Raw genomic sequence first — 15,119 nt, forward strand, 5'->3', positions numbered from 1 at the left:
GGGGTTGTCAGCTCTTTCTCCTTCCTCCGGAATTCTAAGGAGGATGTCGTTTGGAATTTTAAACCCCCTACGGAGGGGTCCGAGGTAGTGCTCGGGCATTTTTGAAGGGTATTCCAAACCCTGGCCCGAGGTGGAAGTGTCACTATCCTCCCCATCGTCCGAAAATCTAAAGTTCTCTATCTCTTCCAGCTCGGACTCTAACCTAAGAGCTAAGTCCTCCCCAGAGTCACTTGGTTTGGGGGGTGAACTGCTTATAGTCCGACCTGCGCTTCCTAGGCTATCACTACTGGAAGGGGAAGACAAGAAAACTACCATATTTGAAAACAAGAGTAAAATAAGAGCGACTGACCTACGAAGGGTTCGAGCTGGTTTCAGATCGAACTCCAGAAATTCAGGGAACGTAAGGTTTGACCTGAAGTCTCAGAACTATTTATAGCTAATCGGAAAAACCTCTACGCCGTACACGTGTAATGAACGAGTGGCCAGGATCATCTCGAAATTCGTAACGACGGAATACTTGAGTACTCCGACAACCTGACAGATCGAAACATCTTCCGCAACGGTCATATTCTCTTTACGAATTAAAAGTCACCACGTGTCCAAAATCGAATCTGATCAACTTCTCTGCCAAGTCGAGATCGAACCTGACAGAGAGGGGGCCAATGTTTGGGGTAAAAATATCTTGGACACGTGGAGGACGCTTATTGGTGTTCAAGAATTAAAATATCTCAGGTCCACCTCAAACCTGCCGAAGAGGTCGGGTTCGCCCATTGGGAAAAGGCTAAGTATACATGCCGAAGTCCAATCTGACTGGGGTTCGATCTGCTCGGAACCCAACAGGTCCGACATGAGAAAAAACATGTACCCGCCGGTCGTGAGTACTGTCGGATCCACCACCTATAAATAGACGGCCTCATTTCACGCTAAGGTATCGAATCTCACCTCGAGCTAAATACTGAGTCCGACCTATACTGACTTGAGTGTCGGAGTGTTTACCCTCTTGTGCAGGTCCACTCTTGTGTTCAGGTCGAGCCGGGGACCGGGTTCGAGCTTGGTTTGTAAAGCATCGTTGTGCAGACCTTTGCATAAACAATTTTGATAAGGAAAAATAAGAGAATAAATAAGTTGATGGAAAATTTAAAAACTAATTTTAAATTGTACCACCACTTACTCTTTTAAACCTACCAAAAAAAATTTAATAATTTCTCGTCTTTTTAGTCTAATTATTGGCGTCAATTAATAATTGTCTAAGGTATATTATTAATTTTGTTTTTTTAGGTGACTAAGGTATATTATTATAAAGTTTACATCATATATATTATATGAGTTTGACTATTTGAAGTTATGTCACATATAATAATTAGTATGGGACTAGAACATAAAATTCTCATGTTTAAACTATTTTTATACCTATAAATATTATCATTATTATTTTATGTTTTAGTTTCTTATTTTATTTTTATTAGTGTTATTGTAAATTTAATTTAGAATCTAAATAGAGATACTATAAAAAAAAATTGATGGATTATATGTCTATTGAATAAAAGTAATATTAGTTTCATAGATATTTTATATAACTAATTTAGAAAAACTATCGACAAATTCTAAAAAAATAACAAATTGTTGAATATTCAAAATTAAATTTGTAGCCCAATATGATTAAAAAAAATCAAAATAAATAACCTAGCTTCCTCAAAATCGTACTTTTATTTAATTACTTGTAAATTAGTATTAACTCTCTCTCAAGCATCTCACGAGTATGAAAAAAAAGACATAGTTTGATTCCCACCCTACAACTATTGAACCAAAAGGAAATAAAGTCTTTTGTTTGGACCCACCTCCCCTCACCTTCCACAAGTCATCCCTCAATAATTTCTCAGTACTAAGAATACTCTTTAAAAGATCATGGTGCAAAACTCATGAAATAACAATCTCCCACACATTAGATTTAAAAGCAAAATAAGTGATCATTACAATACAACAGAATTTTTCTACACTGAAGATCAAGGTGCACACATCTAACTACTTGTACAAGCTCTTCATCCCAATTCTTTTATCACTTGGATTGAACCTAATGACAACAAGACGAACCAAACCTCCTTTGAAACATTGCATGCACCATCAACTATCCGAGTCGGACTATACACACAAAATATAACTATCTTGATGTTAGGAGTCAATGCACTACAATTCAAAAAGTTACTCACAGCGATTTCTACTGACTAGCTTCATTCGATAGTGAGAACGCAACCCATTTGTCATCACTCATTGATAATATGGTGCTGTCCTGGGGAAATTTCATATTCGGTTCGCGGGGACATACAAAAATCCTTTTGGAAGATGAACTCTTCCCAGCTTCTAGCTTGGAGATTAAATTCAAAACATAGTTGTTGCTCTCAGAAGGAACATCATGTTGAGCAACGTTTTGAACTTCAGAACCAAGGTCACAAGATGGAGCTCTCTTTCTTGTTGAGATGCTACAAGGCCCTGAACATTGAATATAAGAGTATTACCAGCACAACAAATTTCTAAATGGAATAAGAGGATGAAATGTATAACATGTTTGAACAAGTTTTATATACCAAGTTTGGATAAGGGTTTATGCATGAATTTATGCTGTTCGGAAATTTTTTTATACAAGCTGTCGATGTGTCATGCATCAGAAATGGATGGAAATACATGTAATAGCCAAGTAAAAGCACATAAAATGTAATAATGTGAGAGGACAAGTCACCTCCGTCATTAGGTTGTTTCTCAATTGAAGGACTGGATCTCACTAGTTCCATATTCGTGCTGACGTTGGATTGCGAGCTAGAAGAGACGACTTCGACCTGAGAAGCTTGTCCTCCTGGAGATGCAATCAAATGATTCTTGCCTAGATCATAAATGCACAAATGATAGTAAATATTGAAAACTTGCTTTTTAACTGAGTAAATAACTACCAGACATGTAAGAAGCACTCTTAGATATGATGCTTTAGTCATGACTCTCAAGAACCACCATGGCATCAACTTATAATAAATTGGACATTCAAATCCCATAAAATAAATAAATATGCATGTTTAAGTTATTAAAAGTCATATTAGAAACCAAACCATAAACAATCAATTAAAATACCTACTATAAATACTGTAGCCAATAACACTTACCCTCTTTTAGAGAAATATAAGCAACTTTCGCTGCACTCATCTCAGCTTGTTTCTTAGTTCTCGATTGTTGCCCTTCAAAAGTTTCTTCTCCTACTTTTACAATTGAAACAAAAATCGGTGCATGAACTTCACCAGATTGCAATGTACTATACGCTGGTAATCCTAAACCTCTTTTTTGGGCCATTTCTTGCAAGAAATTTTTGTAAAGACCAGGATTCTGAAATTTGTAAAAATATATATACATATAAATATGTGAGAAAGTGTAGATATTTCAGTTGTGCAAAAATCGTATACATGAGCATGTCAATAACTTATTTGCTTTATTCATGAAAGTATCGATTGGAATACTAGCCTCTTGCGCTCCATCTTGACATGACAGCAAAGCAACTTTTGCAACTGCATTTTCAGCATCTTTCAATGTAGCAAAAAGTTCTGAACTTTCATAAGTTCTTCCACCAATTTCCACTTTGCACCTGAAACGACTAGCATGAGGTGGGCCATCACGTTCACATGTGTATATAGGTAACGTGAGGTTTCTCTTCTGAGCAAAATTTTGCAATTGATTCTTGTGCAAATGTTGCATGCCTGTGAGCGTCAAAATAAAACTCAAGTTATGATATTAATTCACAAATGAGAAGGATAGTATGAAATCCAAATTTTGAGACAATGTAAGATAAACTAAGAAAAACATGGAAGAACTAAAGAATAACAAGAATTGGTCATACTAATTAGTTACATAACTTTCCCAAGCATTATAGATGTCTTTAGCTTCCAATCAGAAGTTCCTCCCCTTACTAGTCCCCAGTTCCCCATTCTAACTAAAAAAATGCAACCAAATTAATCTGACCTCCCTAACTCCCTTAATAGCCTCAATTATGGTTTAGGGAAATTGATCATATAGTCTTGCTAGTTCTTCCCTCTCCTTAAGGTGGTTCACACTGATTGACTATTTGTATCAATACCCACAACTCAAGCTTTCACCTAGTCTCCTCCTTGAAATTAAGGGAATAAAGAGTGAATGGTAGAGAAAGTAACCCTAGAATACGTACTAATACTAGAATGACCGTGTCAAATGAATCAGCATCTCCAATTCAAACAAAATATATATTAAAGGCAGTGCATACTCCAAAACAGCAAAGACACTTGGTCAAGGGAGCTTCATTTTCCAAGGTTAAACTCCCCACTCCAAATCTTCCTTTTCATAAGCTATCTCTTTTTTTTTTGGATAAGAAACACTTTCATAAGAAGAACAATAGAACAGGAACAGCCTAAAGGAGGGGGGCCAAGACAGCCCCTTCCAAAAAAGAATCTAATAACAAAAAAACTCTCCAATTTTGTAAAATCAGAGAGAGGCTGTAATTATAGAAGAATTTCTAATTTCTAATGCACCACCAAGAAGCTAAAACCTGCCCACTATTGCAAAAAGAATCCCAAGAAGGAGTGTTTGTTCCTTTCCATCCAAACATTCCAAAGAAAAGCTCTGAAAGTGCATCTCCACAAAACTCTAGCCTTTCCATTGAAATCCCAACCGTGAAAACATTCTAATAACCAGCTCTCCACGTCTTTAGTCATACGTAATTGGACGTCAAAACATTGAAATAGAAGCTGCCAACCTTTTAAAACAAAAGGGCAGTGAAGAAACAAATGATCCAAAGTCTCTACCCTTTTCCAGCAAAGACAGCAAACCGACGGAGACAAAGACCATCTCGGGCATTTTCTTTGAAGTTTCTCATGGGTGTTCAGCGCTCGGTGAGCCAAAGACCATAGGAAAACCTTTACTTTCTTCGGGATAGGGTCCTTCCAAATGAAAGTTATCAAGGAGGACTTAAATTTGGGAGGGGTTTCTCTTAATTTCATATAGGCTGAATTCGTGGTGAAACGACCATTCTACTCCAGCGGCCAGACAACAGCATCTGATTCTTCTTCTAACACGAAAACCTCCAAACGTTCAACCATTCTCGTCCAGCATTCCAATTCTCTATCAAATAAACCTCTTCGAAAGCCTAGATCCCATGTTTTATAGACGTTACTCCAGCAATCTGCCACCACTGCTTCTTTTTTAAGGGAAATGGCATACAAGTCTGGGAAATCTTCTGCTAAGGTTGCCTCTCCATTCCATTTATCAAGCCAAAATCTGATCCTGCTACCTTTCCCTATTTTGAAGGCCAACTGATTAATAAAGGGAGGGGAAGTTTAGCAATGTCAAACCAAGGTCTACCTCTCGATTTACCTTTGGAATCTTTAGGCAACCACCCATGAGGATCAACTCCATAAATGCTAGAGATGACCTTCCTCCATAAAGCTTCACTTTCTTGGGAAAACCTCCATAACCATTTCATCAACAAAGCTATCTCAACCCTCTCTCATTTAACCAGATGCAACCCACACCTTGCCTTGCCACAAAGAGACCCCATCACTTTCTCCAACCAAACTAAAATAGAACACGAAATCTTAAAGATAGATATAAGCTGTAATAAGATACCACCGAATACGAACTAAATAAGAATCAACTTGCCTCTTTTTTAAAAACATCTTCCAAAAAACTAAATGCTTTAGCACCTTCTACAAACAAGATTCTGACAAGAAAGAGAAATGGGATCATGACCCAAAGAAAGACCCAAAGGAGATTTGTGGTACTTTTATTTGCTATTAGCATCTCAAATTTTTGTTGATAAGGCATTTTTTTTATTCACGACTTTTCCAAGTTTTTTTTATTCATCTCAAATTTGGAATTGCTGTTGATCCATCCAAAATATCAGCTATTAAACAATGGCCTATTCCTACTAGTGTTAGAGATGTTCAATGTTTTTTAGGGCTAGCATCTTTTTATAGGAAATTCATGAGACACTTCAGCACACTAGCCACGCCTCTAACCGAATTAAAGAAAGGCCAATTTAAATGGGATACCAACCAACTTAGGAGTTTTAATATCCTTAAAAAGAAACTTAGCACCACCCAGTTCTTGGTCTTCCAGACTTTACTCAACCATTCGAAGTGGCTGTGGACGCCTCAAGAATAGGTATAGGGGCTGTCCTATCTCAAAAGAACCATCCCATTGAATATTTCAGCGAAAAATTAACCCCACCCAGACAAAAATGGTGCACATATGAGCAGGAATTGTATGCCTTAATTAGAGCTCTAAAACAGTGGGAACATTATCTTATAGGCAAAGAATTTATCCTATTTACTGATCATTTCACTTTAAAATATCTCCAAACACAAAAAACCATTAATCATATGCATGCCCCTTGGATTGCATTTATTCAAAAATTTGATTTTGTTGTCAAGCACAAAGCGGGAGTTACTAATAAGGTGGCCGACACCCTAAGTCGATAAGCTAGCCTCCTAACGTTAATATCTGGCTAAATTGTGGCATTAGAACATCTCCCCGCCTCTTATGAACATGATAGTGACTTTCATGATACATGGCTGATGGCTTAAAGTGGAATTACACAAAGAAGTGGTAGACAACCTCACAAAGGCCACAGTTAATTACAAGATAGATGCCAATTCCCATAGACGTTCCAAAACTTTTGAGGTGCGCAACCTAGTCATGGCCCATTTGAAGAAATCTTGGTTCCCTAAAGGCACTTATAATAAACTCCAAGACAAGAAGATTGGGCCTTTTGAAATCCTGAAGAAATATAGGGACAATGCTATTAGAGTTAATCTACCCAATGACATCAATATACATCTAGTTTTTAACATAGCAAATATCTATGAGTACCAAGCCCCAGACTCATTTCAGCTGGCTGTTTAAACTCAAGGTCAAGTTTCTATTTAGAGGGAGGGAATTTGATGTAATATCACAGAGTTTATTTTCTATTTAGGTTCAAGTAGCCTATTCCGTTAAGAAGTTAGTAGTTAGGATTTTAGTTTTCGGTTATTTCTGTTTCTTAAACTAGCCGTTAGCCATTTTGCCTTTAAAAGGCCTTGTCCTTCCCTTTGTAGATTCATTCAGAATTTTAATAATATTTCATACTTTGGTATTACACAAATATGTTTTTAGATAAGAAACTCGCATCTACCTCCAAATGACATGAAGTTGTTGATCATATAGCATTTAAAGAGTTAGTAAAGGAAATAAAGTAAATCATACCATATGCATAACATGGTCCAATAAACCAATATGTGCCCAATGCCATAACATAAAACTGAAGCAATCTTTATTAATGTAAAGGAGAATAATCGTAATCCTTTCTCACCAGTCAATTTAGTGAATCCTTTGTCGATGTCATCATCCACAGGAGACTGATTGGTATCTTGTACGTTTGGTTGGACTGACTCTTCAGTAGTACACTTGATATCCGTATTATAATTCATGACGGAAGAATCTATAAGAAGAATCAGACCACATTAACAAATGTAACTATAAGTATCCTAGCACAAACATAATCAATCAGAAAATAATTTTATGACTCAAATACAAACGATAACAATTATTTTCAAGGACATGAAGATAAATACTAAAAAGCTTGATAAACTAAACACTTAATGCAACTTTTAAGACCTTTGGTAGATTCCTCAATTTCAGAAGTTTCATTTGCCACCTCAAGCTTAGCTTCTGGTCTCCATGGGGAAGAAAGTTTGTCGTCCAGCTTAGTTCTTGCATCAAAAGTGCCTGCAAGAAAAAGAAAGTGACACCAAAATTTTAAGTATTCCACATCCTTGTGAAGCAAAAATTTTATGGATGAGCTCCTTTGGTGATTGAAATATACAAGACAATACAAATTATTGTCCCAAAAACAAATTCTATCTCTCTTGCACACTTCGAAAGAAGTTCAGTTATGAAAAAGGACTTTGGATTTGACAATCCAAGGCCAAAGAGTACCTCCATGATAGCAACCTCCCTCCTTGGGGAGCCAACCAAAGGGATCCACAACAAACTTCCCCAAACTAACTTTTCTCCATGGACCCTCCTCCTTTCATGTATCTCCAAAACCACACCAACAAAATTTGTCTCAAGTTTTCCACCTCCCAGACGAACTAAAATAATATGGAGGGCGTTCCACTTCCACTTGATTAGATGACAACCTTGATCAAAGTTAGCTTCTCGCCGGATAAAATCTCCAAACAAAATCTTCAATAATATTTTCCATCATTTTCCAACTTTGACAGGAACATTAAACAAGGAAGAGAAAATGGTTGGGATGTTGACCATAACCGATTGAGCTAGGGTTAACCTAACACCCTTCAAAATAATACATTTAGCAAGTTTACCACTACTCTTATCTTGTCTAGGATTAGATCCCAAAAGGTGAAGTAATTTATCGTTTCCACCTAATGTTAGACCAAGGTAAGAAAAGGGCAAAACATCAAACTCACAGCCAAATCTAGTAATTAGTCTTCTAACTTTAATTTCTTCAATGTTAATCCCGATTAAAAAGAATATAGAACATGTTGATAAAGAAACCTGAATCCTTGGGAAGCCAACACCAATTATCCAAGATCCCATCTATATTAGCTAAAAGTCACAATATTACCTGCATACTGAATGTTGAGACATGAATTAACTAGATACTAAATTACTAATCTTAAACCCCTCCACAAAACCATCCTCTCTGCTTTCAACAATAGAAATGGCTAAAGAAATCATCAACAATAGTGAACAAGAGAGGGGATAAGAGGTCCCATTCGCAAGTACCTCTAGAGGTGAGAATTTTAACTCCAAGTTTTCCATTAACAATGCAGAGTCCTCTAGTCCACTTTCTTCGCCTGGTCCTCAAAGCCCTCCATTATTTTCAAATCTTGAAAAATTATGGTTGAATGACAAATCATTTATTGTTCTAGGATTGCCCTTTACGGCTTATACTATTATAGTCTTAAACATTAAATGATTGCTTCTTAAATATTTAACAAATTGACACCATGGAACTTTCAAATAGGTTCTCGTAAAGTAGCAAGTAGATCAAAAAATAATTGCATACATACACAATGTAAAATGTAAAAACGATTCTTACCCAAATGCGAAGGCAAGGATGGTTGTGGAAAAGAAGATATACTGAGAGATGGCTGAGGAAATTGTGAAATGCAATGAAGTTGTTCTGGCGGAGGAGATGACATCGGAAAAAGTGGTTGGGGTCGATGCTGCTTTGGTTGCAATGGTGGTTGCGGTTGCAGTTGCGGTTGTGGTTGTGGTTGTGGTTGGGGACAAGAGGGTGAGGAAGGAAGAGAGAAGAAGTCAAAAGCAAGTTTAGCAGCCTCGTTTTGAGCTTGCTTAGAAGACTTACAAGGAGTCTGAGAGCGAAATTCCTTGTCATTGACAGTGACTATGGCTTCAAAGCGCGGGTCATGATCTTGACCTTGTTTAAACACGGAATACTCCGGTAACTTGCATGATTTCCGATGACAAAGCTCTTGAAGCTTGCTTTTGTACATGATTCGTCTAGTAATTGAATAACCTTCAACCAAAAATACTTACTCAGATAAAAAGAAGAGAACCTAGAATCAAAAAGACGATCGAATGCAAAGACCATTCATTACATTTCGAGTAGCAATGTTTACTCTACTCCCCAACTTCAACTTGGTTCAGTTCCCAAATCTGGAATTCAATTGAGTAAGAATTAAGAAAACAAATAAATTTATATTCTTTCCATACTTTTGATTTAAATGCTATTTTCTCTCTCCAAAGTGGTCCCCCTTCATTTAGAATTTTATTTTTTTTAAGACGCAGGGACTCCAACTTTAAACAAAGTTTTTACTTTTAGTACCTTAATGATTCAGTTCTATTGATTTTGAGTTACTATTGTTTATTAAATTTAATGAATGTATAGTTTCCAATTTATGAGATACTAAAATTCTTAAACTGAAACATTGATCTCATTAATCAGTACGTGGTTAGATCAATTAATGTGATTGTCACTTTATAAATGAACAAAATCAATAGAAACAAACAAAATGAAGATGAAGAACAAAACATTCTACGAATTCCTTAAAATTGAACTTATCATCAACTAATATATCATTCATTTTTATAATCAACAAAATTCTTAGAACTATCCAAATAACCTTAATAATAAGCAACAAGAATAAGACTGAGCATTCTGCAAAATAACCAAGATTTGAAAAACTTAAGAAATTTTGTTGTGAGAATTGTTTTATGAAAATAACCAAGTAGGTATCAATTTAATAAATTAATGAAAAATACATAATAAATTAATGAAATGCCACAAATAATAACCACTTCAATAAATTAAATGAAACAACCCGTATATAAAAATAAAAAATGAAATGAGGATGAACAATACCAACCAGATTTAATTCTTCATCTTGGCCATTAGACTTGTCTTGAGCTATTTGAAAATCAAAGAGCCCCAAAATTATTTGGTTAGGCTCATTGCTCAAAAGTAGCCTTAATACAGATGAATGCCTTAAGAAGATTCTTTCAATATCGAGGCAATGCAGTCATACTTATTTTCTTGAAGTTATGATTTGACCATAATCAAATATTCTTCTCATCCAAGAAATCTAGATCGGATTGATCATTAATTATTTCTTCACGGATACTCGTGTAACTTGGGATGCATTTATATCCCCGACCTTTTCACTCCTTTTTGGAGTTTGCATCCTTTGTACAGTTTTTTCCTCTCAATTCATCGATGAAAAGTTTGCATCTTGTTTTCTATAAACCTTTAACAGCCTCGAGCTAGATCCAAGAGCAATAAAGGCTCCTTGGGAACATAAAATCATATTAGGAAGGATGTTCCTAAATCTATTGGCCAAAACCTTAGCAAAGATTTTATAAACAGAGTGATGGGTCTGAAATCCTTGACCTTCCTCACTCTAGGGTTTCTAAATGCCTGTAAGATCTGGCTTTGAAACCATGGTAAGATATTAAAAATGACCTCCATTAGAGTCTCCCTTACATAGTTTTGTTTGTGCAGAACCCTCAACCAAATAGTTAACAGTAGAGTAGTAGAGAGAGAAATCAAACAACAAACAGAAATGAGAATGAAATGATGAATATATAAAAGTTACCCCTTGTGAAGATTTGGTAGAGATGGCAATAGTTGAAGCAGCGTTCCTCCCTCCGGCGAATCGAAATAGAGAAAACGGAGAGAGAGTGATGGAACTGAACGCGACTGTGCTGTACTTTCTGGAAGATTGGGTTGTAGTTCGGAAGCCGATGCCCTCTGTTTTTGTTATGTTTGTACTTTGAAAGTATTCGGATTCTTTTCTTCTTTAGTACAAAATATTCGGATTCTTACCGCTACGAAAGTAAAGACTTTAAAAAAAAAAAAAAAAAAGAATCGTCAATTTTGGAACTGTGGATGACAAGGTTTAGATCTTTACCTCGAGGAGTCGAGCATTTTTCTTTTACGTTTTTCTATTTAATCTCTAATTTTTTTCAATTACATTATTTTTTTTATCTCTTTTATCTTTTAATATTCTCTAGTAATATCATTTTTTTTAATGTTAAAATTGATGATATTCTCAATTTAATAAAATAGAAGTTATTAATCCTACATTTGAGGTAATTTCGCCTTGGCATCCAAAGTCAAACTCATGTTTGGCTCGTGGATTTTGGAACTCCAAACTACCACTGAGTACTAAATTATAACCCATGGGTTAATTTTTTAAAAAGAAATTATTTTATTTTTCTTTTTTGTTTTTGTTTCCTTGGCTTGTTTTTGCCTTTTTAGACAAATTTTCTCCCTATCACCTTCTTCCATGCTACTTACAACATTTTTAAATTACAAAAAATAATCCATTTTAAATTAGCTAAATTCAAACTGACTAAACGATATTTTATTTTGAACTTATAAAATTAAATAATATTTCATTTTAAATTATCCATGGTAAAGAAGTTATTTGATTTTTAAGCATATGCAAAGCAACAAGACTATTATATTTGAGAACAGCTTACAAAGCGAGCGTAGCTAAGTGGTAATTGACATATATCTCCAATTAAGATATTATGAGTTTGATCCCCCACCCCATATATTGTACTAAAAAAACTAATATTGAAATAGGTTTTATTAAATCTATCTTTTTTGTAATTACGTGGACTACTTTCTTTACTCTTAAAACGTTTTATCATTAAATATTTTGTTGAACCTATTATATGAATATTAAATTTTGTTCCAAATTATTGTGAACCATTTAATTTAGTTTAAAATTTTAATTTGTGTGACTGATCCATGAGAAAAAAAAAGTAAAAAAAAATTATGGTTAAAAAATATATGAATTAAAAAAATTCAAAGTTTGAAATGATGAATTAATTGTCTTCTACAAAATTGCTTACAAATTTAATTAGATTACATTAGAATATTTTGCCAAAAAAAGGGAAAAAACAGCTAAAAAGTAATATTAAAAAATTAAATATAAATTTATAATATTATATAAATTTTTATCAGGAGAACTATTAGTAGTATAAATGAAAAGTATAAGTAGTATAAATGAAAAGTATAAGATAAAAGTATAAAACAATTAATTAAAAAAGTTATGAGTCTCGTTAATAAAAGACAAACAGGCAAAAAGTTGTAAAATAATTACAATTGTTGAGGGAAAAATCGAGCCGGATGCATGTCCATAATTGAGAGGTGTGTGACCACATACGGTTACGAACTGTAAACTGCCATGGCAGGGGATGTGCACCTCTGTCCCTCAAGAACGGGTAGCACGCCGAACCCGAGGCTTGCCTATGGCAGGCGACAGGTCCTAGAGCCACAGGTGACGACACCACCCGCTAGTTGTCGGGGACGTACACCCTTGGCAGACGATATACCGCGCAACACACCCTTGCCCACCATAACCACTGTCCTTCCTGGTCGGACGTTCGAGCCTATATAAGGAAGGACCCTCACCACCACCAAGTAAATGAAAAAACCTATCACTAATACTTAAGGTCCTATTTTCTACTCCGATCACTGACTTGAGCGTCAGAGGTCCTTAGGTTGGACACCGCACCAGCGTCGAGTTCTCTGGTTGCAAGTTCATTTGCTTTCAGGCGAAGCTACTCATCTGAAGGACACATGGACCTCTCTAAAATTCTCCATCAACAGTTGGCGTCATCTATGGGAACGAAGTTTTCAAGCGAAAACGAAAACTAGTTCTCTGCACTAAGACTTCACTGAAATGACTTCCGATAAGGAATTCTCTTACGAAACTCCATCGACGAGGAGCGTCGGCATGACAAGCCAATTGACAAGTCCGCCCCGACTCCCCCCACACAGTAGAAGGCAAGGAGAGCTTGGGACGCTGTCAACTCCTTTCGCCCAATCGGGCACCTCGAAAAATGAAAGGTGGGACATCCCCACCACAAGAGCTCCAGATTTCAAAACGAGATGCGGGCCACCAACGACCACATAACTTTCCAGATGGGGAGGTTAAACGAGGTCATCCTAGCCGACCGAACCTGAGGAACCCACCCCCTTCCGAGCGAAAGTGTTGTGGAGAGGGAGGTAGCCAAAAGAATGCCACGCGTCCTATCGGGGGAGAGACTCACTAACGGGACCCTCTCGCGACGCTCGGACTCCTTGGGGACGGGAAAGACCTTCGGGATAAGCTCAAAAGAGGTCGATACTGACACGAAGCAACCAGCTCCAACATGGAATCTCGAACCAGCACGGAGACGTCCAATCGACCAAGTGGATCTCAAATGGGGCTCAACCAGAAGGAGTTGGATCGGGTAAAGGAAGAAATCTTCAACCTGGTGAAGACCGAACTCGGGAGTAAAGATCATGGGCCCACCACTCAGTACAAACCCTCAAAGATCGCCCAAGAGCCATTCACGCCGGCATCCTAGTTGTCGAGCTTTCGAAGGGATTCAAGGGCGCAAGCATTGACAAGTATGATGGGTCAATGATACTATGGATCACGTCGCCTCGTACCATGCAGGGTTCAAAATGTCGAGAGACATGTCGACAAAATATTGACAAAATGTCGACATGTCGACTCAAATGTTGACATGTCTTTTTTTGTCCTTTTCTTCTTTTAAGGTTACTTTATTTTCCTCATCTTTCTACTACGCCACTGCAGTCTATAATTTCTCACAACCTCGATGATTGTAATCTTATTCTGTTCAATTAAACATTCGCATTGTAATACTGTATAAAGTATAACTAACAAGATTTGGAATTTATTTTATTGATAATTTCTAATCCAATATAGTCCTTAGTTACACAATTGAACAATGTGAAATATTGACATATATAAAGATTGAAAAAATTATAGAATTTTTTAAAAATAAAATATTATTATATACAAATAGTAGTGAAACATGAAGTAGAATAGGTGAAGGGACGTGAATCCCGGAGCGGAAGCGGACCATCGTTCATGATTTTTGGGAAACAAAATCAAAACGTTCATCAATGAAAATACAGGGGAAAACTAGTTTTTCCTTACCTTTAAAGAACTCTTCTTCAATGATTCAATCTACCGAACAACACCAAACGGTCTTCCGTGCTATCCTCTGAGTATCAGGATCGGGCTTGTGGGAGCAATTTGTTTGGACAAAGAGAGAGTTGAGAGAGAGCCTGAGCTTGAGAGAGATGCTGGGAATTCTTTGTTTTTTCTTTTGCACACTACTGCAACAAAACAGAAAAAAGAAAATGACGTGCGTCATATTAACTTCCCACTCCCCTGCAATTTTGCAGGGGAGTTTAATATTAATATTAATAATTAATAATTAATTAATCATATTAATTAATAAATATTAATTAATTATTAATCTAATTAATAATTAATTAACATATATATATATATATATATATCAAATAATAAGGGTAGAAATTCGAATTCACCACCTTTTAGTCATGACATATCTTAACTAGGAGGAGTGTTCACGAGTTGGGTTGGGTCGGGATAGGGGGTTTTTTAGGCCCAACCCGAATTTTCGGGTTGGCCATATGTGAAACTTAACCCAACCCAAATTGATGGTCAACCCAATCCATCCCACCATAAAATTTGGATCGGGTTGTCACACTTTTTTCCTTATTTATTTTGTTTATAACCTGGACAAAAAAATAT

At 36.2% G+C, this 15,119-nt stretch overlaps 1 protein-coding gene across 4 annotated transcripts; it reads right to left on the reverse strand.

Moving 5' to 3' along the window:
* Nucleotides 1-1,920: 1,920 nt before the first annotated feature.
* LOC111017818 (uncharacterized) lies at nucleotides 1,921-11,283 on the reverse strand. Of its 4 annotated transcripts, XM_022293697.2 has the most exons (9): nucleotides 11,127-11,276; nucleotides 9,633-9,690; nucleotides 9,110-9,550; nucleotides 7,660-7,770; nucleotides 7,355-7,483; nucleotides 3,502-3,734; nucleotides 3,150-3,366; nucleotides 2,735-2,875; nucleotides 1,921-2,487 (listed from the first exon to the last, which is right to left on the reverse strand). In XM_022293697.2, the coding sequence occupies exons 3-9, from the start codon at nucleotides 9,525-9,527 to the stop codon at nucleotides 2,216-2,218; spliced, it is 1,521 nt and encodes a 506-aa protein (XP_022149389.1). In that variant the 5' UTR covers nucleotides 9,528-9,550; nucleotides 9,633-9,690; nucleotides 11,127-11,276; the 3' UTR covers nucleotides 1,921-2,215. The 4 variants fall into 4 exon arrangements, with proteins under 4 accessions (XP_022149389.1, XP_022149390.1, XP_022149387.1 ...); XM_022293698.2 differs by lacking the exon at nucleotides 9,633-9,690 and having other exon boundaries at nucleotides 2,735-2,848; nucleotides 11,127-11,283; XM_022293695.2 differs by lacking the exon at nucleotides 9,633-9,690 and having other exon boundaries at nucleotides 11,127-11,283.
* Nucleotides 11,284-15,119: the final 3,836 nt, after the last annotated feature.

The sequence above is a fragment of the Momordica charantia genome (genome assembly GCF_013281855.1).
Source record: "Momordica charantia cultivar OHB3-1 chromosome 1 unlocalized genomic scaffold, Mcharantia_2.0 BLBB01000001.1, whole genome shotgun sequence".
Classification (NCBI taxonomy): Eukaryota; Viridiplantae; Streptophyta; class Magnoliopsida; order Cucurbitales; family Cucurbitaceae; genus Momordica; species Momordica charantia.

Bases quoted from the DNA above. Each gene is read 5' to 3' on its own strand.
- LOC111017818 (XM_022293695.2), bottom strand. From the start codon at position 9,527: ATGTACAAAAGCAAGCTTCAAGAGCTTTGTCATCGGAAATCATGCAAG. The intron at 7,771-9,109 runs GTAAGAATCGTT...TTTTTCTTGCAG, and splicing joins ATCCTTGCCTTCGCATTTGG to GCACTTTTGATGCAAGAACT. The intron at 3,735-7,354 runs GTGAGAAAGGAT...TGACGCTCACAG, and splicing joins AGGATTCACTAAATTGACTG to GCATGCAACATTTGCACAAG.